The sequence below is a fragment of the Haliotis cracherodii genome, unplaced genomic scaffold (assembly GCF_022045235.1).
Source record: "Haliotis cracherodii isolate W230 unplaced genomic scaffold, xgHalCrac1.p SCAF_16, whole genome shotgun sequence".
In the NCBI taxonomy this organism is placed as follows: Eukaryota; Metazoa; Mollusca; class Gastropoda; order Lepetellida; family Haliotidae; genus Haliotis; species Haliotis cracherodii.
This window is the reverse complement of record NW_027266271.1, coordinates 25,980,260-26,007,014: the sequence shown is the minus strand read 5'-3', so window position 1 is coordinate 26,007,014 and position 26,755 is coordinate 25,980,260. Positions and strand designations below refer to the sequence as shown.

Sequence of the window (26,755 nt, the reverse complement as noted above, 5' to 3'; positions counted from 1 at the left end):
ATTGTGAGAGTGCATGCAATGACTTATAATATGCATTTTTTGCTATCATTTGTAAACAGAAGCTGAGGAGGAAGACTGCAGCTGGGCTCTTACAAGCCACTAACAAGTACATGGTGACCTGTGTAAAAGAATGGCTTTGAGTTCCAGGAGCAAGGCTTAGAAATGGCATAAGGAAAACGCGTACTGTAAAACAGAGGTGTAGATTGAGAATCTGCAAACAAAAGTGCTGAATTGCAACGGAACAAAGAAATCCAAAAAGCTGGTGTTGACAACATATTTTTCACAGGGTTATGACCCTTGTTTTTGAACTTGGAACATATACTGCCAGCTTCTCTTGGACACTACTGAAGTTAATAAATAAAACTTTCCGTGCTTATCTAAGGTAAAAACTCCAGAAGATGGTTATAAGAACTTATTTTGTATGGAGTTATGGCCTTTGCTTCATGCTTTTTTAACTTGATGAAATAGGGGGGAAAAGTTTGTCTCGCAAACGAATTTGAAGCCACATAAATGAAATTTTGCAGGCCAATATGAGGGGTATATGTTTAGACTGTGTTTTAAAACTGGTTTTGAGAATATATGTTTCATATCTGCCTTATTGCAGGTAGTAACACTGTTTTCTTGTAAAAAATAATTAATTAATAATAAAGTTTATTATTCTATTTTGCTCTTTGTGTTTATTTATAAGTATTAACTACACATGTATTAGGGTACATAAAATTAGTACTGTAACTAGTGTAAGCATTTCGATTGTTTTGTATAGCTAGAAGTATTTATATTACTTACATTTGGTTTTCAAAGTATTAACTATGATAAAAAAATATTATCTTTTTAAAAATTCAGTATTTTTAGTTATACCTTTTATCTTTGTAACTTTAACATCACAGCTAGTTGCAGCTTTTAGAAATGTTTAGTTTTATGTACCCTAACACTACAATTGGAAAAGTTCTATTGTGGCATCGTTTACATGAAGTATTAAGATGAGATGTTGTCAGTTATGACTTCTGATGACATCGGCCTATTTAAGACAATGGCAGATGGCAGATGCTGCGCTGATAATTGTTGTTGACATTGGGCTGATGTCCATCCGATGCTGATTCCATAACAGTTGCCTATTTCTGGCCGAAGGCTGGCCAGATAACTATTTACGACGTTGTGCCGATGTCGATCCGATGAGCAAAACTTCATCGGCCCGACAATGTTTGCCGTCGCTGAGCCAATGCTGGGCCGGTGCATTGCCGATGCAGGGCCGATGATGTTTGCCGGCGTTGGGCCGATGTCGATCCGATGAGCAAAACTTCATCGGCCCGACGATGTTTGCCGACACTGGGCCGATGCTGGGCCGGTGCAGTGCCGATGCAGGGCCGATGACGTTTGCCGACGTTGGGCCGATGTCGATCCGATGAGCAAAACTTCATCGGCCCGATGCAGTTTGCCGACGTTGGGCCGATGGTGTAGCCAACGTTGGGCCGATGCAGGGCCGATGATGGCATGCTACCTGGGCTTCCACATGAAGCTGACACATGGTGATATAACCGACACAGTGCTCAATCACTCACTCACTCGCTCTCCTGAGTCCCCTCCCTGCTGTAAAACAATGCAAAAAGGCCAATAAACCTTATTTCAGCAGCGCTTCACAGGCATCATGCAGTGTTCCTTATCTCAAGTGCCCTCCCTCCCCCGTATCCCCCTCCCTCCCCCTCCCCCCCCCTCCCCCCCGGGTATTCCTTTCCCTCCCCCGTATTCCCCTCCCTCCCCCATATTCCCCTCCCTCCCCCGTATTCCCCTCACACACCCCGTATTCCCCTCCCTCCCCCGTATTCCCCTCACACACCCCGTATTCCCCTCCCTCCCCCGTATTCCCCTCACACACCCCGTATTCCCCTCCCTCCTCCGTATTCCCCTCACACACCCCGTATTCCCCTCCCTCCCCCGTATTCCCCTCACACACCCCGTATTCCCCTCCCTCCCCCGTATTCCCCTCACACACCCCGTATTCCCCTCCCTCCCCCGTATTCCCCTCACACACCCCGTATTCCCCTCCCTCCCCCGTATTCCCCTCACACACCCCGTATTCCCCTCCCTCCCCCGTATTCCCCTCACACACCCCGTATTCCCCTCCCTCCCCCGTATTCCCCTCACACACCCCGTATTCCCCTCCCTCCCCCGTATTCCCTTCACACACCCCATATTCCCCTCCCTCCCCCGTATTCCCCTCACACACCCCGTATTCCCTTCCCTCCCCCCGTATTCCCATGTGCTTTCCATCAATATGAGTATTTCCTTATTTCAGCAGCGCTTCACAGGCATCATGCAGTGTTCCTTATCTCAAGTGCCCTCCCTCCCCCACCATCCTCATTTGCATATTCAAGTTTATCGTATAGGTTTATCACATTCATAACAGTGTCCATTAGATGGAAAAGCATACTACATCAATGACATTGTGGACTAATGTGTTGCAGTGAACCCATACTACATCAATGACACTGTGGACTAACGTGTTGCAGTGAACCCATACTACATCAATGACATTGTGGACTAACGTGTTGCAGTGAACCCATACTACATCAATGACATTGTGGACTAACGTGTTGCAGTGAACCCATACTACATCAATGACCTTGTGGACTAACGTGTTGCAGTGAACCCATACTACATCAATGACATTGTGGACTAACATGTTGCAGTGAACCCATACTACATCAATGACATTGTGGACTAACGTGTTGCAGTGAACCCATACTACATCATTGACATTGTGGACTAACGTGTTGCAGTGAACCCATACTACATCAATGACATTGTGGACTAACGTGTTGCAGTGAACCCATACTACAATGACATTGTGGACTAACATGTTGCAGTGAACCCATACTACAATGACATTGTGGACTAACGTGTTGCAGTGAACCCATACTACATCAATGACATTGTGGACTAACGTGTTGCAGTGAACCCATACTACATCAATGACATTGAGGACTAACGTGTTGCAGTGAACCCATACTACATCAATGACATCGTGGACTAACGTGTTGCAGTGAATCCATACTAAATCAATGACATTGTGGACTAACGTGTTGCAGTGAACCCATACTACATCAATGACATTGTGGACTAACGTGTTGCAGTGAACCCATACTACATCAATGACATTGTGGACTAACATGTTGCAGTGAACCCATACTACATCAATGACATTGTGGACTAACGTGTTGCAGTGAACCCATACTACATCAATGACATTGTGGACCAACGTGTTGCAGTGAACCCATACTACATCAATGACATTGTGGACTAATGTGTTGCAGTGAATCCATACTACATCAATGACATTGTGGACTAATGTGTTGCAGTGAACCCATACTACATCAATGACATTGTGGACTAACGTGTTGCAGTGAACCCATACTACATCAATGACATTGTGGACTAACGTGTTGCAGTGAACCCATATTACATCAATGACATTGTGGACTAACGTGTTGCAGTGAACCCATACTACATCAATGACATTGTGGACTAACGTGTTGCAGTGAACCCATACTACATCAATGACATTGTGGACTAATGTGTTGCAGTGAACCCATACTACATCAATGACATTGTGGACTAACATGTTGCAGTGAACCCATACTACATCAATGACATTGTGGACTAACGTGTTGCAGTGAACCCATACTACATCAATGACATTGTGGACTAACGTGTTGCAGTGAACCCATACTACATCAATGACATTGTGGACTAACGTGTTGCAGTGAACCCATACTACATCAATGACATTGTGGACCAACATGCTGCAGTGAACCCATATTACATCAATGACATTGTGGACTAACGTGTCGCATTGAACCCATACTACATCAATGACATTGTGGACTAACGTGTTGCAGTGAACCCCTATTACATCAATGACATTGTGGACTAACGTGTTGCAGTGAACCCATACTGTCAAGCGTCTTCACTAACTGGACATGAGTTAGTCAGTGAGTTGAGATTACACACTCCGACACAGTGGCGACTTTGCATAACACCTCTGCTACAAAACTAATATGCATATCACATGACCAAGACTTGTCTCTTGTTTGTAAACAACTGCATTTGTTCTGATATCAGAACAGATTGGCCTATTGCAAGTGTTTTGTGGCGATTTACATATTGTTTTGCATAATCATATAGATATGCTCCTACAATTGTGAAAGTAAGGTGCATGACAATATATATTTATACATCAAAGCGACGGTATCTCTAGCTCTCTGTTGGGCTTTGATGACAGTAGTGAAGCTGTACAACCAATGTAAACAAAGGATAACTACACAAATAGAAATGGTTTTGCATGTTTTAGGATATTTTCTCAATGAAGGTAAACCATTCTATCACATGTTTGTCTAGATGTGTTAACTTGTAAAAAATGAAACAGATGAAAACATGCAGTATCTCCAATGGACTGTTTAAGATGTGACGAATCGTCACATAGTGCTGGCCTGTGGCAGAAGTACTATACTGGTCGCATCGGTGGGAGAGTATTGTGATTAGTGTTGCTTTGATTTTGTTTGTTTGTTTGTTTGTTGTTTAATGCCACACTCAGCAATATTCCAGCTATACGACGGTGGTCTGTAAATAATTGAGTCTGAACCAGACAATCCTGTTATTGACATCTTGAGATATGACACAAATGAGATACAATGACATGCATCAACCATGTCAGCGAGCCTGTTAGTCGCCTCTTATGGCAAACATAGTCGCCTGTAACGGCAAGCATGGGTAGCTGAGGACCTATCCTACCCCGGAACTTCACAGTTAAGTGTCTCTCTAAACACCATATCAGTTTCATCGTAGCTATTCAGCTGGTTATGATGGCGGGAGGAAAGCCTGTATGACTTTGGTGACACACACTCTTGCTGACAAGTTTTTCACATTCAGGGATATTCTGGGATAGAAACCCATGATAGGCATATCCTGGCATGCCTAAGGCCTACTCTGCACAGCATTGTAGTGCTCACACACCTGGGCCACCAGTGCCCCACTGTAGATAAGCAGGAGGTACTCACATGACATTGACCAGGGTAGGCTTGATGTAGCCATCGATAGAGGAACTGGGCTGCTCTGAAACACAGAAACAACATGTAGTTCACAGGTTCTATACTCCCCAGGAAGCTGAGAAAGAAGTTTGAATAAAACCAGAATAATTGCTTGAAGCAGGCAGCCATGACATGGACTCTTGTGGTACGTAACTTATAGGTATTATCATTAATGTAAATACTCATTATTACTCAAATCATCATCATCATCATCATCATCATCATCATGGGCCAGAAAGAACAGGCACTGCTTTACACAGCACAATACAGTGTCCAATTTGTTTTTATTTGAACATAACTAGTGCAGAAGAATCATACAGAATCAAATCTTGTGTGTTTGTTTGTTTGTTGTTTAACGCAGCACTCAGCAATATTCCAGCTATATGATGGCGGTCTGTAAATAATTAATTCAGGACCAGACAATCCACTGATTGATATCATGAGCATCGATCTACGCAATTGGGATTCAATAACGTGCATCAACCAAGTCAGCGAGCTGGACCCCACAATCCCGTTAGTCGCCTCTGAGGACAAGCATGGGTTGCTGAAGACCTATTCCCTCCCAGATCTGGACGGGTCAGAACCTTGTGTGTGACAGCTGATCACCAGCCATCTGGGTTCCCCACTCAACCTTCCAGTGGAGTCAAGCCCTCACCAAGTTGTTCCACATCATTTAGAGGTTATTCCAACAAGAAAAGTGCTTTGTTTACCTGGATTTGACACATAGTACTTGGAGAAGGCCTGGTTCTTTGGTATGTCTGGATACAGGTATGCCAGGTTGCTGAGATCCTTGATTCTGTCCGCCAGACCGCGGATGGAGAAGTCTTTCGATGTAAAGGGAGCCAAGTTCCACACCTCTGATAGAGAAAAGTCTTACATGTTTAACTTTCACCATGTTCAGGTAAGGACAGTTTGTTGTTCTAATAACAACGAAACATTTCAGGCAACTGTTGGGTGTTTTTATACAATTGGAGATTCAAATATATAATAGGCCTACATATCAGTGTGTGTATATATATATGTGTGAGAAGTATGGAGTGTTTTGTACTGCTTTTTGCATTATTCCAGCCATGTTAATGAGTGAGTGAGTGAGTGAGTGAGTGAGTGAGTGAGTGAGTGAGTGGGTGGGTGTTTGGGTGAGTGAGGGAGTGAGTGAGTGAGTGAGTGAGTTGAAGTTTAACGTCAAATCAGCAATATTTCAGCCATATCGTGATGAGACAAATTTTGAAATTAATATTATATATTTAAACTGTTTTCCAGCCATGTTAAGCCTGGAGACACTAAAAAGAGCTTCACACATTGTAAATTTAACCTAGTTTCTTGTGTGTAATGTGTCAATGCAAAAACCAATAGCTAGTTTACCTCCCTTACATGCACATATCTAGGAGTACAAAAGGGGCCATTCTTTTCAAACACAGGGGTAATTTTAAAAAAAAAGAAGGGTAGGATGGGTGGGATTTTCAAAAAGTATCTAAAGAAATAATCCAACAACATTTTTTAGAACTGTTAGTCCAAGACAATGTTACTTGTTTATGCCCCTATTGCCAGGCTGTCACTTTGATTTCACAACCTGTTTCCCGTGTCAGATACAAAGCTCCTAACAGTGATGATACACACTTGTGATGCTGCAAACTTACCGAGTTTTCCGTTGTCAGCTACCCATGCGATGGTGATGCCACCCATCTCGGAGTCGCTGTACCGCAGGAGGAATGTTCCATTGGTCTTGGTGAGGAGCCATTCCTGGGCCTGGTACTTGCTGATGAAGCCAATAATGGACCTGGCGGCAACAAAACCAGACATTACCAAAACCACCAATCTTGCACGCTCACATTGTACACTCTCATTGTACTCACTCTCACATTGTACACTCTAATTGTACTCTCTCCAGCACACTCTCACATTGTACACTCTAATTGTACTCTCTCCAGCACTCTCACATTGTACACTCTCATTGTACTCACTCTCACATTGTACACTCTCATTGTACTCACTCTAGCACACTCTCACATTGTACACTCTCATTGTACTCTCTCTCACATTGTACACTCTAATTGTACTCACTCTCACATTGTACACTCTCATTGTACTCACTCTCACATTGTACACTCTAATTGTACTCACTCTCACATTGTACACTCTAATTGTACTCTCTCCAGCACACTCTCACATTGTACACTCTCATTGTACTCTCTCTAGCACACTCTCACATTGTACACTCTAATTGTACTCCCTCTAGCACACTCTCACATTGTACACTCTAATTGTACTCTCTCCAGCACACTCTCACATTGTATACTCTAATTGTACTCTCTCCAGCACACTCTCACATTGTACACTCTCATTGTACTCCCTCTAGCACACTCTCACATTGAACACTCTCATTGTACTCCCTCTAGCACACTCTCACATTGTACACTCTAATTGTACTCTCTCCAGCACACTCTCACATTGTACACTCTCATTGTACTCCCTCTAGCACACTCTCACATTGTACACTCTAATTGTACTCTCTCTCACATTGTACACTCTAATTGTACTCTCTCCAGCACACTCTCACATTGTACACTCTCATTGTACTCCCTCTAGCACACTCTCACATTGTACACTCTAATTGTACTCTCTCCAGCACACTCTCACATTGTACACTCTCATTGTACTCTCTCCAGCACACTCTCACATTGTACACTCTCATTGTACTCTCTCTCACATTGTACACTCTCATTGTACTCTCTCCAGCACACTCTCACATTGTACACTCTAATTGTACTCTCTCTCACATTGTACACTCTCATTGTACTCTCTCCAGCACACTCTCACATTGTACACTCTCATTGTACTCCCTCTAGCACACTCTCACATTGTACACTCTAATTGTACTCTCTCCAGCACACTCTCACATTGTACACTCTCATTGTACTCCCTCTAGCACACTCTCACATTGTACACTCTCATTGTACTCTCTCTAGCACACTCTCACATTGTACACTCTCATTGTACTCACTCTAGCACTCTCACATTGTACACTCTCATTGTTCTCTCTCTCACATTGTACACTCTCATTGTACTCTCTCTAGCACACTCTCACATTGTACACTCTCATTGTACTCTCTCTAGCACACTCTCACATTGTACACTCTCATTGTACTCTCTCCAACACACTCTCACATTGTACACTCTAATTGTACTCTCTCCAGCACACTCTCACATTGTACACTCTCATTGTACTCCCTCTAGCACACTCTCACATTGAACACTCTCATTGTACTCCCTCTAGCACACTCTCACATTGTACACTCTCATTGTTCTCTCTCTCACATTGTACACTCTCATTGTACTCTCTCCAGCACACTCTCACATTGTACACTCTAATTGTACTCACTCTCACATTGTACACTCTCATTGTACTCTCTCTAGCACACTCTCACATTGTACACTCTAATTGTACTCACTCTCACATTGTACACTCTAATTGTACTCTCTCCAGCACACTCTCACATTGTATATCTCATTGTACTCTCTCTAGCACACTCTCACATTGTACACTCTAATTGTACTCACTCTCACATTGTACACTCTAATTGTACTCTCTCCAGCACACTCTCACATTGTATATCTCATTGTACTCTCTCTAGCACACTCTCACATTGTACACTCTAATTGTACTCACTCTCACATTGTACACTCTAATTGTACTCTCTCCAGCACACTCTCACATTGTATATCTCATTGTACTCTCTCTAGCACACTCTCACATTGTACACTCACATTGTACACTCTAATTGTACACTCTCTAGCACCCTCTCACATTGTACACTTTCATTGTACTCTCTCTAGCACCCTCTCACATTGTACGCTCTCATTGTACTCTAACACACTCTCACATTGTACACTCTCACTGTACACAATAGTCACTCTAGCAACACAAACATTCCATGGTAAATCTCCAGTACTTACCCATCATTCCACGGTGACTTCAGGTGCTCCTTCGTCAGCTTCAGCACAGCGTAGAACCACTCCCAGAACGTGAAGTTTCTTCCTGGCAAAGCCTCCTGGGGACAAGATGAGAACCAATGTCAAGGCCAGGCTCTGACACCAATCGCATGTCAGCAGTCAAACAGTGTCATGGCAGACCTGGCCCAGACCAACCAGTGGTTGATAGCATGAGCAAACATGACATGATGACACATAACTATCCTGAACACTGTAATCACCGGACCCACAACTTAGCCTGCTTCATAGCAAGCTTGGCGAACTGGGAACTGATGCCACCTCTATCAACAACTCGTAATTATCCCACCAAGAACCACTGTTTTGTTTGTTTGTTTAATGCTGCACTCAGCCATATTCCAGCTTCATGACAGCAGATTGTAAACTATCGAGTGATTGATAAATGGTGTAATCTACTTATCATTTTGAGATCCTAACATCCTAACATCAAAAGGTATCAATATAGCAAGTCAAAGCTTACCTGGGCCTTCAATGTAGCAAGTCAAAGCTTACCTGGGCCTTCAATGTAGCAAGTCAAAGCTTACCTGGGCCTTCAATGTAGCAAGTCAAAGCTTACCTGGGCCCACTTGCACAAAATAACCTCAACGTTAAGACTCTCATATTGCAACATTGACATAGGAAAGTGTCAAATATAGGGGTCAAAGTTGATGTGTGAAAGTAAGCCTGACCTTGTTAAAATGGACCCAGGACACAGACATGTTGGTGTAGTCGTCACTCTGTCCGAGGATCTTGCTGGCCAGGTACTTGATGTTGTCATCGGTCAACCCTCGGCCGGTGGCAGCTTTAAACTTCACGTTCAGTTGTTCGGCCAGGAGCGGCCAAAGTACCGATTCTGGTACCTCAAAGGGATTGCGTCCCTGAAGATAAGTGTATAGATTTCACAAGCTTGAATCTGCACATGTTCTATCACCACTTGAATAGACTATGCTTTTCTTTTGTCGGTTTGTAGTTATTGCAGCAGTCAGAAATATTCCATCTTCCTGAGGCAAGAGAGTTAACTGACTTTAAAAGTCCAGTTTCCACCCTTGCCGAACTAAGCTGGAATTACTGGGCTCGATCATAGCGCCACCAGTGGCTATTACCAGTTATGTCCCCTTTAAGCCTCTCCTATGGACCAATCAGATTCCACCTCTTGTATCCCTTGCTTTTGCTTCACACAAAATGGTGGCGCCCAGTCGGGACGATCTGATCGATAATCAAGATCTAACTGTGATAAAACCGGTCTTACATCGCGAAATGCATCAAATCACGTGAGCACCTTGATTAAAAGCATGAAAAGATTTGGAAAATATCTGCTGACAACGAGTTGGTGGTGCACATGCTTTGCAAATCCTGCAATCGATCGAAATCTGCACAACAGTTTACGAACCGGATTTTGATTTCGGTGCGCGATATTGATTGGACTATGCATAGACTCGTTAGTCCAGCCAAAATGTAACTCCATAATACCAGCCTAGTTCGGCAAGGGTGGAAACTGGACTTTTATAGTCAGTTAACTCTCTTGTCTCGGGAAGATGGAAATATTCTAACTCATCCCAGCCTGAATATTGGTGGAATAATCAAACTAGTGGCCGACACACAACCAAGCAAGCCTGAATACCCAATTCAACTTTGAAGTCTTTGATAGGCACTTAGAAATAAACAAACATGAAAATATGACACTTTTTATGGACAGCAACTTCTTGCATTTTTTGTCATGTTTCATAGCTACTTCTTGCTCCTTCATCAAGAGAATACTGAGTAAATGCATAGAGCTCATGATTTATAATTTTATATATTTATATTTAGACAAAAAAGATCATAGTCTTGGTTCTCAGGCATCACCCGCATCATCATAAAGTCTATTTCCAATTTCAAAAAAATATTAAAATCCTAATGGAAACAGTGCAGATGTCGGCAGTGCCTGAGAACCAAGACTATTATTTATTTTAGCCTAATTCGTGCAATTGTGCTGGGCACCTCTTCAATAGTCACCATAGTCACAATGGGTAGATCATGCTTTTTCGTCCATATCAGAAACAAAATAGAGCCAACCACAATAGTAACTTACATGGTAATGAGCACATGGCCACTGTTCTGCACATAGTATGAGACTTACAGCATACTCTATTCTGTACACAAATATATTGCAAGTGATTCGGTGGCATTTGATTTAGTAACCGAGCCGATTTCGTTGTTTCCATAAACAAAAAACTAAAAAGACCACGCCCACTAACGGACTACTGTTTCCTGATTGGCTGATAATAGAATGGGTGTTGCATGGGTTTCATCATGGCAGCGAATGATGTCAATGATTTTGTATCATTGTGAATATTTTGGGGATGTTACTATGAAATAAGCAGTCTTTGAAGTTATTATTCTGGTCATCATGGAGTTTAAAAAGTAAAAAACGTTTTTATGTAAAAAAAATACTGAGGATATTGAAGATGGAAGTTACAAGGAGTTGATCATGTAGTGTAAAGTTTATAAAACAGAAAGAAGCTTTCACAATGGAAATTTTCATTGATGCACAAACGAGTATATTCAAGAACAACTATTTTCAGTCTAACAATGACTCTTTATCAACTTACAGGTGAAGAGAAGGCATTGTCCCATAAGATGGTTGCTAAGGCATTACATTCCTGGTTGCCATGGACAGTCACCACAACAGGTAATGATAATGTCTGCAAGAAAGGAGAAAAACAAATGTAACAATAATAACACAATAGCCGGCGAACAAACTCAGCTTTCTTTGTAAAGTATGAGGTAATTATTTATCCAGTATTTTCTGGACCGAATTATCCCATTACTGTTCAGTCTTCGCTGATACGCACCTGCAGCTTGGTGGACACAGGTAAAGGTCTGACAGAGACAATAGCAATCTGTGTTTGAGTGAGTGAGTGAGTGAGTGAGTGAGTGAGTGAGTGAGTGAGTGAGTGAGTATGGTTTTATGCCGCTTTTAGCAATATTCTAGCAATATCACGGCAGGGAACACCAGAAATGGGCTTCACACATTGTACCCATGTCGAGAATCGAACCCAGGTCTTCGGCGTGACGAGTGAACGCTTTAACCACTAGGCTACCCGACCGCCCCCTGTGTTATAGAGTGGGGCAGGACTAAAGCCCTAGGAACTCCCAGATGCATGATCCTTCATCCAGCTACTCTCCATCAAGTTGGGACCTCTGTGTCTTGTCACCATTCTTAGATCAGTGGATAAATACTCTACTGGAATGGTCCACGCTCCACAATTGTGGAACCAATCTGCCCACAGATTTTACTTTGGTCGGCACAAACAAACCCAACGTAGAATCACATTTGGACTTGATACGTAAGAACATTAATTTGTATCTGCACAAAATCTCAGTAAAAATCCTGAATTGGAATTAAACATTTCCTCTGAATTTAAGGAAATAAGAACTTTAAAACAAGTCCCAATTTTGAACAAAATAATTATTCCCCATCTTCTTGGCTAGGGCAGGTTGTCTGGAATTCAGTTCAGTCCCTGGTCTTCCAAGGGTGCAAAAGATTAGATTGAAACCAGGGGTCCGGAAAATATAAAATCCCAATCGGACATTTGCATTTAGGCCACGCCCCCTTCAAATAGCGTATTTTACACATTTTTACGTTACGTATTCATAATATAACCAATTATGAATTGTTTTAATTTAAATTGTTTAATTCACCGGACAATTAATAACAAATAATATCATTTTAGATATACATGGAAAACATACGTTTGTTTCTGTTATAATAACGATCTGTTCACGTAGTGAATGGTCTAATTAATATTCATGAGTCTGCTCTCAAGTGTACGCGTTGTAACATTTGGATTGAGACTATTATCCCATATTTGGTTATCACGTGACCTCAAGGATTAAAAGTTTTTTTAAATAACTAAAGATTATTTAAAAACAAGATAGATAATATAATCACAAATACTAAAATATCTTTGATAGCAATAGTTATTTGAATACTTTTTTCATCTGTTCTTAATTATTGACCATAAAAATATTTGACTATCAATCGTCACAGAAAGCAAAATGGCGGTCAATCAAGATTCAATATACGACTAGCTACTGAAAACAATAAAATCTGCAAATCCTCATTGTATGTCAACCAAGTGAAAGTCGTTAGCCACGACTTACAAAATGATCGTCCAGACTTTGAGGGTTTGGCAGATCCGCTCGAATTGATCTGCATCGGTCAACTGGCTGTCGTCACGCTTTCGCTTCTTGTCTGAGGTTACGTATCTTAGCATTGTGAGGATAATGAGGTACATCGATGATGCAAGTTGTAAACACCTTTCACTCAAATTAACAAGATGTTCTCAGTAATTAATAGTCGATTAATCAGTGTCAACTCAGTTTATTGCCTATTACAGTGATTGACCGATTGGAATAGCATGTAGGTACGATGTATTTTTACAGCAATCAAAACAAACAAAGCTTGTCAGTGTAGATTATCTTTATTGTGTTACAACTGCAGACAGAAACTGCTCCGTCCTAACTGTTGATCATGTCCTTTCAAAATTTAAGAATGTCCGGACAATACTTTTAAAATGTCCGGACAGAAAAATTTAAATGTCTGGTAAGCAATATTTTAAACCAGACATTTGAGATTCCCAATCGGACATGTCCGGCGCATATGACGATTTCCGGACCCCTGATAATTTGAAACTGCTGTGGATAGCTGTTGATCTGTGAGTGAGTGAGTTGGGTTCAATGGTAAACTGAATATTAAAGAGTCTTGTTTGGTGTGGATCACATTTAATGCAGGCTTAGAGTTATGGTCTCTCTAGAAAAAAGAATACTCACCCACACTTGAAACACAAGCTCATTGCCTCCGACATTGAAGTCGGACTGGAACAATATGCAGAACTTCTCCTCCGTTACTGCCTGTAGAAGTAGATCACAAACAGATGTAAAAATGTTTTTAGGTCAACACCACAATCAAAATTTACAACTACTTTTACTCTTTAATGTTTTTTCCCTGATTCAGAGCTTAATATATGTATTTATTTATTCAAAATGAAAGATGGCTGCTTACCTCAGTACCCTTCCTATCTGCCCTCTTGATTTTCTTTAGTTGCTGAAAATAAAAATAGTGTTGTCTTCATCATTATGCACAAGGCTTGTTTGTTGGTTTCTTTATCATAATCAGTAGCAGACTCATACTGTCATTGCCATGGTAGTTATCGCCATTCTAAGACATCGCCATGGCAATCATACCCATTGCAAAAGTATATTATGATATTCATCACCATTCCAAAACTTTGCCATGTTAATCATCATTATTTAAAGACATCGCCATGGTAATCACCACCATTCCAAGACACCGCCATGGTAATCACCACCCTTCCAACACATCGCCATGGTAATCACCACCATTCCAAGACATCGCCATGGTAATCATCACCATTCCAAGACATCGCCATGGTAATCATCATCATTCCAAGACATCGCCATGGTAATCATCACCATTCGAAGACATCGCCATGGTTATCTTTGTCATATTCATCATGATTAAATTATGGAAGCGGGCATGTTTCTGAAGGTCAACTCACCATAATTTTGAAGGTCAACTCACCATGTTTCTGAAGGTCAACTCACCATGTTTCTGAAGGTCAACTCACCATGTTTCTGAAGGTAATACTGAGCTGCCCTGAACTAGATTGGTACTCCATTGTCCCCACATTGTTCAGTATCTCCCCACTCATCTCATTCTTTGCCTTTACATCACTCTTCAGCAAGTCCTGGGCTTGCTTCTCACTGAAACATCAATTCATGTCCTCAGTTTACTCCAATGAAAGCTATTACTTTCTCCATTCTCATGTTGTTACCAACAAGCCATTTACGTCATGCGTGTGAATGGAGCTCGGAGAAAAGGGGCAAAAGGGAGACAACTCAATGAAGTACTCCTGACCTGATAATAGTTGCCTTGACTTGAGGTGGGTTCATGTGCACGTTCAATTTCCCTCCAACCAAGAGACGAACCGTTGCAGCAAATCGGGCATCTTTCTTTAATACTTGAGGGGGCTGTGTCTCCACTATAAAGGTGCTGCAAAAATACAGATCAAGTTGGAAGTTCCTCCTCTGATCCAGTGTTTGGAGTAATCATAAAACCCAACAAGAGAGTAAGGCAGGTGACCCATAAATGTTGCCTGCCCATCCTCAAAGTTACCTGCCCACATTCAGACATTATTGAAATCGCGAAAAAATAAGATACAAATCACATCTTGATTCAGTTGAATGCAAACAATTACTTGAGAATCTACGAGGAGTTATAAAAAACCTGAATACAAGTGAGTGAGTATGGTTTTACGCCGCTTTTAGCAATATTCCAGCAATATCAAGGCGGAGGACACCAGAAATGGGCTTCACACATTGTATCCATGTCGGGAATCAAACCTGGGGCCTTGGCATGACGAGCGAATGCTTTAACCACTAGGCTACCCGACTGCCCCAACTGAATACGAAAGTAGTCTTAAAATTATCTGCCAGACAGACAGGCAGGTGGAGGAAAATTTCATGCAGCCCAACAGAAAAGTTGCCAGCCACAAGCAGGCGGACAGGCAGGCAGTTATTTCTGACACTGCTATGATCTGTAACCAGAGTACTTAACATTTTGCAAGATAGGTACCTTCTAAAATCTAGATGTCTTGATCCAACTTTCCATTTGCAAAAAGCAGGTTTGTGTGCAGTCTATTGAACTAGGTGCACATATGGAAACGTACCCAAAATCAATTTACTATAGGTGCTTATCGGGTAATCACTCACCATCTTTACAGTATAGTATAAAAGCTATTTTAAAATAGTTTAACCACATATGGATAAAACAGTGCTATCACAGAACACAGAACAAGTTTACAGTGTGAGGATGTCATAGTTTGGAGAATGTTACAGCACAACTCACATTTGAGATACACGACAGTAAATTTACTTCAGGCCATAAGGACCCATAAAAATTAGAAACTACGGCCCAACACAAGATCTACCTGCCACGGTCCTCTGGGCAGGTGCTTGTCTAGCACACTCACCTCGTGACAAGTGATGACAGGAGGCCTGTGATGCTGTCATTGAGTTCTGGGAGGAGGTTTTTGGTTCCTGGCGGGAGGTCAATTGGAAGTTGTGCTCTCAACAAGTTCACCTTTTTTATTTGTTGCCGATTTTGCCATATCAGGTCTGCCAACTGTTCACACCTGAAAAATAAGGGAAAATGATTTGTGTACAACCTTCTGGGTTTCCTAGCAGTAAAGCAAGGACTTAATTTTCAAAACATATCCGAAAATTAAAATGCTAGCTTCATTAGGCTAAAAGAAATAATAGTCTTGGTTCTCAGGCATCACCCTCATCATCATAAAGTCTGCCGCACGTTTTGTTTTTATTTCCAATTTCAAAAAAATATAAAAATTTTAATACTTTAACACAATGCACACAAAAAATTGAAAATTGAAAAAACATGAAACGTGCAATGAACTTTAAGATGATGTGGGCAGTGCCTGAGAACCAAGACTATTATTTTTTTTTTAGCTTTACAGTTACTCAGCACTATTCCAGCAGCCTGCAAATGATCAAGTCTGGACCAGACAATCCACTGATTGATATAATAAGCAATATCCCACACCTTATGGGTTCAATGACATGCAATAAACCATGCTATCAAATGTAACCACCAGATCCACTGTCGCTTCTAATGTTGGGGACCTATACTAACCTCATTTCTCTTTATGTACCAGTAACACCAAACCTGGTACCCAGTAGAGATGCAGGAAAGTTGCCCCTAGGAACCAATGCTTGTTGTACTAGGTGACTAAATGGATTGGGTAGTCAGTCCTGGTGGCGTGTCATCATATACTGACGACTTGGGTCATTGTGCACAATATCGTCTGTGGTTCGTCTGGTCCAGACTTGATCATACACTGGCCATATAGGCAGAATGTTGAACATTCACTCCCTGATACAAAGTGGAACACTCTATTGTGAACTGACCATTTCTGCAGTGTCTCCAGCCCTTCATTGAGAGGGGCTCCATTGCCAGCCTGCTGTTGCTGCCGCTTCCACTGGATGAGCTCCGTGTCAAGCACCTGCTTCTGCAGCTCCTGAAGACCCATCAGGGTGCTGTTGTAGTAGAGGGCAATGGTCTGCAACCACACATCACACACATTGTACATGGGACTGCAAACAGGGAAATACATGAGTGTTCAGTCATAAATCTATCATATCTCATGAATCAATTGACTATTGCCACTAAAAGTATGGACCATCTTGATTGAATGTATGGACTATCTCAGTTAAATGTATGGATCATCTCAGTTGAATGTATGGACTATCTCGGTTGAATGCATGGACTATATCAGTTGAATGTATGGATCATCTCAGTTGAATGTATGGACCATTTTGGTTGAATGTATGGACTATCTCAGTTGAATGTATGGATCATCTCAGTTGAATGTATGGATCATCTCAGTTGAATGTATGGACCATCTCGGTTGAATGTATGGATCATCTCAGTTGAATGTATGGACCATTTTGGTTGAATGTATGGACTATCTCAGTTGAATGTATGGATCATCTTGGTTGAATGTATGGATCATCTCAGTTGAATGTATGGATCATCTCAGTTGAATGTATGGATCATCTCAGTTGAATGTATGGATCATCTCGGTTGAATGTATGGACCATCTCAGTTGAATGTATGGATCATCTCAGTTGAATGTATGGACCATCTCGGTTGAATGTATGGATCATCTCAGTTGAATGTATGGACCATCTCAGTTGAATGTATGGACCATCTCGTTTGAATGTATGGATCATCTCAGTTGAATGTATGGACCATCTCAGTTGAATGTATGGACCATCTCAGTTAAATGTATGGACCATCTCAATTGAATGTATGGACCATCTCGGTTGAATGTATGGATCATCTCAATTGAATGTATGGATCATCTCAGTTGAATGTATGGACCATTTCGGTTGAATGTATGGATCATCTCAGTTGAATGTATGGATCATCTCATTTGAATGTATGGGCCATCTTGGTTGAATGTATGGACTATCTTGGTTGAATGTATGGACCATCTCGGTTGAATATATGGACCATCTCAATTGAATGTATGGACCATCTTGGTTGAATGTATGGACCATCTCGGTTGAATGTATGGATCATCTTGGTTGAATGTATGGACCATCTCAGTGGAATGTATGGACCATCTCAGTTGAATGTATGGACCATCTTGGTTGAATGTATTGATCATCTCGGTTGAATGTATGGACCATCTTGGTTGAATGTATGGACCATCTCAGTTGAATGTATTGACCATCTCAATTGAATGTATGGACCATCTATGTTGAATGTATGGACCATCTTGGTTGAATGTATTGATCATCTCGGTTGAATGTATGGACTATCTCGGTTGAATGTATGGACCATCTCAGTTGAATGTATGGACCGTCTTGGTTGAATGTATGGACCATCTCGGTTGAATGTATGGACTATCTCGGTTGAATGTATTGACCATCTCAATTGAATGTATGGACCATCTTGGTTGAATGTATGGACCATCTCAGTTGAATGTATGGACCATCTCGGTTGAATATATGGACCATCTCAATTGAATGTATGGACCATCTTGGTTGAATGTATTGATCATCTCGGTTGAATGTATGGACTATCTCGGTTGAATGTATGGACCATCTCGGTTGAATGTATGGACTATCTCTGTTGAATATATGGACCATCTTGGTTGAATGTATGGACCATCTCGGTTGAATGTATGGACCATCTCGGTTGAATGTATGGACTATCTCGGTTGAATATATGGACCATCTTGGTTGAATGTATGGACCATACATTCAATCGAGATGGCCCATACATTCATCAATGTTGTATGTATGGACCATCTATGTTGAATGTGACGTGACTCACAATTCTGTGCTGTAAAAGCTCCTGGGCCTTTTGAGAAAGCTGCTGCTCCACCTTCTCCTTCTCCTTCCGCAGCATCGCCTCCTTCGCTACGATTTCCGGCGTCTGCTGCGGGGACTGCAACTGCTGGATCTGAGCTGAAAAAATTGTAACAAATATGTTCCATGCTTCCATGACAATACACAATCCTTTCATAAGTCTTTTCAAACCAACAACTAATTCTCCCTAAGTAAGTCTGAAACAATTGATTCGCCCCTTTATAAGTCTCAAACCAACAATGGGCACTTCTTATTAAATGCAATGTTTTTATATGAGGAGTAGGGGCCAAGGGGGATAACTTGTGGATGCCAAGGCACGGGCTGTAGATTGTTTAAAACTGTATCTTCGTTCCAGTACTGTCTGTTTGTATAAGGTAGGGAAGCTAAAGCACTGTGTAGCGTCAGGTAATGTAAAACATTAAATATCACCTTATAAGTCTTAAAAAAATAAAATAATTCTCCCTCTAAAAGTCTCAAAGCAACAATTAATTCTCAGTCCATAAGTCTCCAACAAACAATTAATTCTCCCTCCATAAGTCTCCAACAAACAACCTCCATCAGACAATTAATTCACCCATCATAAGTCTCCAACAAACAATTAATCCTCCCTCCATAAGTCTCCAGCAAACAATTAATCCTCCCTCCATAAGGGGCGGTCGGGTAGCCTAGTGGTTAAAGCGTTCGCTCGTCACGCCGAAGACCCGGGTTCGATTCCCGACATGGGTACAATGTGTGAAGCCCATTTCTGGTGTCCCCCGCCGTGATATTGCTGGAATATTGCTAAAAGCGGCGTAAAACCATACTCACTCACTCACTCACTCCCTCCATAAGTCTCAAACAAACAATTAATGTGAAATCATAAACCTTAACAAACCTTCACATCTTTGTAAACTGCCCAAGTTTTAGATGGCATGTTATTCACAATTTAACAGCAGAAAAATGAGCCTTGGTCTGATCCTGCATTGCCCTTCATTCATATTGGACTCTGAGCTCACCAGTTATTTTGAGGCTGTCTTGATACTGAATGATGAATGACTCCTGTTCCGACTGTAAATGTTTCAAGGTCTGCTCACTTGCCTGAAAGAGACATTCTTTCACTACTTCCCTCAATGTGACAAGGGCGTTCAAAACCACAATCATTTCTTAGAAAGAGGACATTTTTTGCTGACAATTATGTACTTTTTAGGGTAAAAATATCATTAGTACTTATCCTGACTCATACTTATTGCTTATTTCTACTCATTTCTGAAAGGTAGCTGAAATTTTCATGAACTGTGTTCCTGGAAAACAGAGAAAACATCTCACCCGAACGCACCCATGTAGTGCGCATACGCATTGGAAGCACATGACCAAGACCAGTTACTCATCACTCTCTCATATCCCGTACTTGATTTGATCAAAACAGGGTAAGAGGGACGGCTGGGTGGGCGCTTTAGCATACGAGTCAGGGTAGGTATAAATAATATATTTACCCTAAAAAAGACATATGTTATCTGATCCTGACCCATACTAATTGCTTGCATCCCACGGTTGGTGGTAGGTTCCACCTGTTTGTGGTTCACATCGATATCTGGTCAATAGACTCCAGGGAATGTGATATTCTTCTTAATTTCTTCTTTATATCAAACAGGGTACCACCTCCTTCTGGTAGAAGAGAGTAGAAAAGCTTTTACATTTCGCGGTTTTGTGACTTTGAACAAGTAAGTAGTTAAGAAAAGGACATACTTTCAACATAATGCTCTGAATTACAAAGCAAAACAGGAACATGGACTTTCAGTCGTGGTTATAGAACAGTAACCAGACATCAAGTCTGCGTGAATACTGGGTGAGTGTTCTGGTAATAGGGCGTATCTTCTGTAAGGCATAGTTAATTACCCCTCATGGTTCAAACTGGTGAACTCCAGCCACATCTTGTGTGGCAAAATCTCTGAGGTAATGGTTAGTGAAAACCGTATTCAATCTCCACAAACAACCTTCCATAATCGTCGGGATGGAGCAGTTTCCATGCATCGCCAACGTAGATTCTATGGCTCTCACTTCCTGTGGATGACAGGGTATTACTCCTAGTAAAGGAATGAACAGTTTGCTTAATCTTTGAGCTTCATCTGTTGAAGTAGATGTATAAAGCTCAAACTGGACATAAGGATAAATCCTCGGTGTCCTTGGACCCTAAGATCAATGACAGTGGCGTAATATGAAACTGTCTTGCTGGCTGACCAGATAGTTCATTCTTGGCGATAAAATCCCATCTCAGGCTGAGATGGGCCAATGCATTCTCACTGTTATCAAATCGAACACGAGAGAAATCAATTGCATGAATCTCTGACATTGCAGATAGTCAAAATCAGCTTGTTATAAGGGTTCAAACGCTTCACTGGTAGATTAAGCACCACAGTCTGATCCCAGGTTGAATTTCTTCTGTTGATCTTCAAGACTGTACAATCTTAGTAAGGCCAATATTTCTGGAACTTTGATGAGCTTAATTCTGTTATGCATTGTTAGAACGAACTAAATGCTGCAAGATAGGTGCTTAATGTTGAACCTTTGAGATTCCTTGTACACTGTAAATGACAATGGCATTCTGCTACTTGTGGTAGGGTAGCCATAAAAACCTGTATAGGTCGAAAACTGGTCAAAACTCTTCCATCTTTCATCGAAGGGATAGTGAGTGAGTGAGTTGGGTTTAACACCGCTTTTAACAGTATTCCAGTTATATCACGGCGTGTCAGCTTAATGTGGGAGGAAAGCCCAAAGTGATGCATGTCTCAGACGTTTACCACTTCGGTGAAACCCACGAGCCCGGGTATGGTGCTGACAAACCTAGAAACATAATCGGGGCAAACCGGGTTTCAACCCACAATCATAGGTTTCTGGCGTGCCCAGGGGATGCAACTCTGCACAGCGAATCGCGGCGCCTTAGACGACTGGGTCACCCATGCCCCCTTGAAGGGATAGTGAGACAGACTTGGCTGCTCCGCCTGAATATCCTGAATGTGATATGTTCCATATGTGAATTTCATAAACATCTGGGTTTTGATAAAATAGCATGGGGTGAGGATGAAGAAGAAGACTTGGCCAGCTTGGGAGCTTTACTGTTGGTTTCCCTGCTAGCGTGATGAGCTCTGGCAACCAAGTCCTTGCCGGCCAATAAGCAGTAGTAGGTTGTTAGTCTGTTTGATTTTCTAAACAATCAGAGGTATTAGTGCTGGTGGGGGGAATGTGTAAGCTTGTAGCCCTTCCCAAGATATTGCCAGGGCATCGACGGCCCCAGATAGTGGGTCCGGTACTGGTGAGACGAATGTCGTTAACTGTTTGCAAATATGTCTACTGATGGGCAACCTTTCTCCCTTGTTACCAGCTGGAGTGCCCCCTGATGAAGCATCTGGTAGGACATTTAACGCACCTGGGATGCGTCATACTTTTATTCCTAAATTGAGATGAGTAACTGGTCTTGGTCACGTCCAGGAACATTTTTCAGGAAGTTTCCACTACCTTTCGGAAATGAGCACAGACAAGCAAGTAGTATGAGTCCCTATAAGATAAACTTCATATCTTTTCACAACATCGAGCAAACAAAAAAGTGTTTGTGGTTAAACCTGAGAACAAATTATTTCATCCCAATTTCTTCTGGAACAAATATTTTTTTTAAATCATACTTATTTTCCGAAGAGTACACGTAAACATCTTATCAGTGCCCTGTGGCACACGTGAAACAAACTCCACGTCTCTCCCTGCATGGACGTACCTGAGTTCTCTGTACTTGCTCCTCCAGCTTCACCTCAATCTGAGCACTCACAGACGGCACCATCGGAGTCGACTCAACTTTCTGCTCAGGCTGCAAATCGAGTGTCCCACATGGTGAGCTACAGAAACTGAGCCTCATTTCAAAAAGCGGTCATAGCACTACGACCTTCTTAAATGTAGGTTAAAGTGTAGGAGTTACGATAGTCGCAGCTCAGGACCTAGGAAGCTAACAGTCATCAAACACATAAACTGACCTTGATTTCTTGTACTATTTCAAGCAAACAGTAAGTCAACACTTTCTTAATGTGTCAGTTCGATTCCCAAAATGGCTACAATGTGTGAAGCCCATTTCTGGTGTCCCCCGCCGTGATATTGCTGGAATATTGCTAAAGGCGGCGTAAAACCATACTCACTCACTCACTTCATGTGTCAGATTTCCAAATGGCCAACAGAGCCAAAAGATTATTTTAATTTCCTCTTTTGCTCTTCTTTCATGGATTTGAATATGAAGACATAAAAATGAAGCAAACCAAAACCAACACCTGACATTTTCACAGAAGTGAGTATATGTCACTAAAATCATAGTAAACATCCTATAGACATGATAGATGTAGTGACCAAGCAGTATTCCTCAGCACAACTTAATGACAGAAAACAGCTTGTCTAAAAGATGGGTCAAGGGGGACAACTCTGACACTCACTGCTTTGGCTTGCTCAATGAGATTTTTCTCCATTTGCAGACAGTTCTTGATGACCCGGACCAGCTGGAAGGGGTTCTGTTCATAGTTTTGCTGAAAACAAGTACAGTCCATTATACATGTTATAAATGAAGACAAATCCCTATTTCAGTATTAGCCATTTTTTTCTAAGTTTGTTTACGTATTTATCACAAAAAAAATCATTTTGGAAGGGGAAAATTAGTTTTTTAAATTATATGAGTGAGTGAGTTGGGTTCAATGCCGCTTTTAACAGTATTCCAGTTATATCACGGCGTGTCAGCTTAATGTGGGAGGAAAGCTCGAAGTGATGCAGGTTTCAGACGTTTACCACTTCGGTGAAACCCATGAGCAAGGGTATGGTGCTGTCAAACCTAGAAACATAATCGGGGCAAACCGGGATTCGAACCCACAATCATAGGTTTCTGGCGTGCCCAAGGGACGCAACAGCGAATCGCGGTGCCTTAGACGGCTGGGCCACCCGTGCCCCCTTAAATTATATGACAAGGCAAGGTATTCATGTGATTTGACTTACTACCCCTCACTGTGAACACTGCATTGTCATGTAACTTACTGCACAAGCAAAGCAATCTGCAAAGTAATGGACATCATGGCAAAGTCGTCTCATTACTGCACTGTAAGATTCTAGAAATATATTTTTTTATTCTCATACAAAAGTTTTTTGGGACGGCAGTGACAAAAATATTTGTATTGTTTTTCTTTAATTTTTCTTAATTTTTTCAGTATTTTGGGTGGCAGTATCCGTAAACCAAATTTTAAAAAGGCCTATCACAGTGTGTCTGCCTAACTGTTGGAGGAAAGTCCAAAGTGATGATAGTATGGTGTTGACAGGACAAGGATCATAATAGAGGGTGTGGTGTTAAACAAACAAACAAACTTAACAGAGGTGATTCTGTGATTCATGACCAGCACATCATGGAATGGGTAAGGGGCATAACTCTGCAAAGACCACCACTAATGCCAAAACGTGCAAGATAAGTGAAGGGGACTCCCCAAATCAAACCTGGATCATTAAGGTGAAGAGCAAACACTTCAACCACATGGCTATCCCACCAACACCATAAGGGCAGGGGAGATGTAGCCAATAAATATGTCCAACAGGTAGAGAAATACTTCAAAACTTTGCAAATCTGAACGTATCCTTAGTGCAAATCAAATTACAGGCTGAATCTGGCAGTGTGGCTGCAGTGGAAAACTGGGTTGTGATTTTGTGAGCTAAACCAATCCCCATCACTGGGGACATTTACACATAATTCAAGCTTTATGAATAAATGACATTTTTCACCATGGTAACCTCACATCATAGCATCAAAGGTTTTGGAATCTTACTTCATAAATCTATACATCATCGTGATGGTCATATTGCCAATGTCCCATCAATACAATCTTCTGAGATCAGAATTTTCATGTCTGAAATACACAGATGTTATTAATTTATCAGTGCAGTTTTTCCTCGTTACCTTGAACGTTGCTGTTGCCTCCTGCAGCTTGAGTCTGATGGGGAAGAACTGGTCTCCCTCAAACTCCTGCACCTTATTGGACAGGTTGATGACCAGCTGCTCCAGCAGCGTGCTGGCAACGTTCTCGTGTTGGGGGTTGTCCGTCTCGATACTCATCCTGAAACAAATCATTCACTATCACCTACTTGGGCTTAACTTTCACCAACTTGGGCCTCACTTTCACCCACTTGGGCTTCACTATTACCCACTTGGGCTTCACTATTATCCACTTGGGCCTCAGTATTACCCACTTGGGCTTAACTTTCACTCACTTGGGCTTCACTATTACCTACTTGGGCTTCACTATTACCCACTTGGGCTTCAGTATTACCCACTTGGGCTTCACTATTATACACTTGGGCCTCAGTATTACCCACTTGGGCTTCACTATTACCTACTTGGGCTTCACTATTATCCACTTGGGCCTCAGTATTACCCACTTGGGCTTCACTATTACCTACTTGGGCTTCACTATTACCTACTTGGGCTTCACTATTATCCACTTGGGCCTCAGTATTACCCAGTTGGGCTTCACTATTACCCACTTGGGCCTCACTTTCACCCACTTGGGCCTCACTATTACCCACTTGGGCTTCACTATTACCCACTTGGGCTTCACTATTACCCACTTGGGCCTCACTATCACCCACTTGGGCCTCACTATTACCCACTTGGGCCTCAGTATTACCCACTTGGGCTTCACTATTACCTACTTGGGCTTCACTATTATCCACTTGGGTCTCAGTATTACCCACTTGGGCTTCACTATTATCCACTTGGGCTTCACTATTATCCACTTGGGCTTCACTTTCACCCACTTGGGCTTCACTATTATCCACTTGGGCCTCAGTATTACCCACTTGGGCTTCACTATTACCCACTTGGGCTTCACTATTTTCCACTTGGGCCTCAGTATTACCCACTTGGGCTTCACTATTACCTACTTGGGCTTCACTATTACCTACTTGGGCCTCACTATTATCCACTTGGGCCTCATTATTACCCACTTGGGCTTCACTATTACCTACTTGGGCTTCACTATTACCTACTTGGGCTTCACTATTACCCACTTGGGCTTCACTATTACCCACTTGGGCTTCACAATTACCCACTTGGGCTTCACTATTACCCACTTGGGCTTCACTATTACCCACTTGGGCTTCAGTATTACCAACTTTGGCCTCACTTTCACCCACTTGGGCTTCAATATTACCCACTTGGGCTTCACTATTACCTACTTGGGCCTCACTTTCACCAACTTGGGCTTCACTATTACCCACTTGGGCTTCACTATTACCTACTTGGGCCTCACTATCACCCACTTGGGCTTCACTATCACCCACTTGGGCTTCACTATTACCCACTTGGGCTTCACTATTACCCACTTGGGCCTCACTATTACCCACTTGGGCCTCACTATTACCCACTTGGGCTTAACTTTCACTCACTTGGGCCTCACTATTACCCACTTGGGCTTCACTATTACCCACTTGGGCCTCACTATTACCCACTTGGGCCTCAGTATTACCCACTTGGGCTTCACTATTACCCACTTGGGCTTCACTATTACCCACTTGGGCTTCACTATTACCCACTTGGGCTTCACTATTACCCACTTGGGCTTCACTATTACCCACTTGGGCCTCACTATTACCCACTTGGGCTTCACTATTACCCACTTGGGCTTCACTATTACCCACTTGGGCCTCACTATTACCCACTTGGGCTTCACTATTACCCACTT

The 26,755-nt window shown here is 42.0% G+C and overlaps 1 protein-coding gene across 1 annotated transcript in view; it reads right to left on the bottom strand.

The window, feature by feature from the left end:
* The window catches only part of LOC139464009 (signal transducer and activator of transcription 5A-like), a 64,050-nt gene that overhangs the window by 28,321 nt on the left and 8,974 nt on the right, over positions 1 to 26,755 (bottom strand). The window contains exons 3-19 of the mRNA XM_071245515.1: positions 24,973 to 25,129; positions 23,477 to 23,566; positions 22,777 to 22,866; positions 20,027 to 20,108; positions 18,997 to 19,130; positions 17,061 to 17,212; positions 16,109 to 16,270; positions 14,995 to 15,129; positions 14,705 to 14,840; positions 14,119 to 14,160; positions 13,887 to 13,967; positions 11,663 to 11,755; positions 9,761 to 9,949; positions 9,039 to 9,133; positions 6,722 to 6,861; positions 5,795 to 5,941; positions 5,055 to 5,109 (exon numbers count right to left, since the gene is read on the bottom strand). Coding sequence (XP_071101616.1) covers positions 5,055 to 5,109; positions 5,795 to 5,941; positions 6,722 to 6,861; positions 9,039 to 9,133; positions 9,761 to 9,949; positions 11,663 to 11,755; positions 13,887 to 13,967; positions 14,119 to 14,160; positions 14,705 to 14,840; positions 14,995 to 15,129; positions 16,109 to 16,270; positions 17,061 to 17,212; positions 18,997 to 19,130; positions 20,027 to 20,108; positions 22,777 to 22,866; positions 23,477 to 23,566; positions 24,973 to 25,129 — 1,980 coding nt within the window. The remainder of the gene's footprint in view (positions 1 to 5,054; positions 5,110 to 5,794; positions 5,942 to 6,721; positions 6,862 to 9,038; positions 9,134 to 9,760; positions 9,950 to 11,662; positions 11,756 to 13,886; positions 13,968 to 14,118; positions 14,161 to 14,704; positions 14,841 to 14,994; positions 15,130 to 16,108; positions 16,271 to 17,060; positions 17,213 to 18,996; positions 19,131 to 20,026; positions 20,109 to 22,776; positions 22,867 to 23,476; positions 23,567 to 24,972; positions 25,130 to 26,755) is intronic.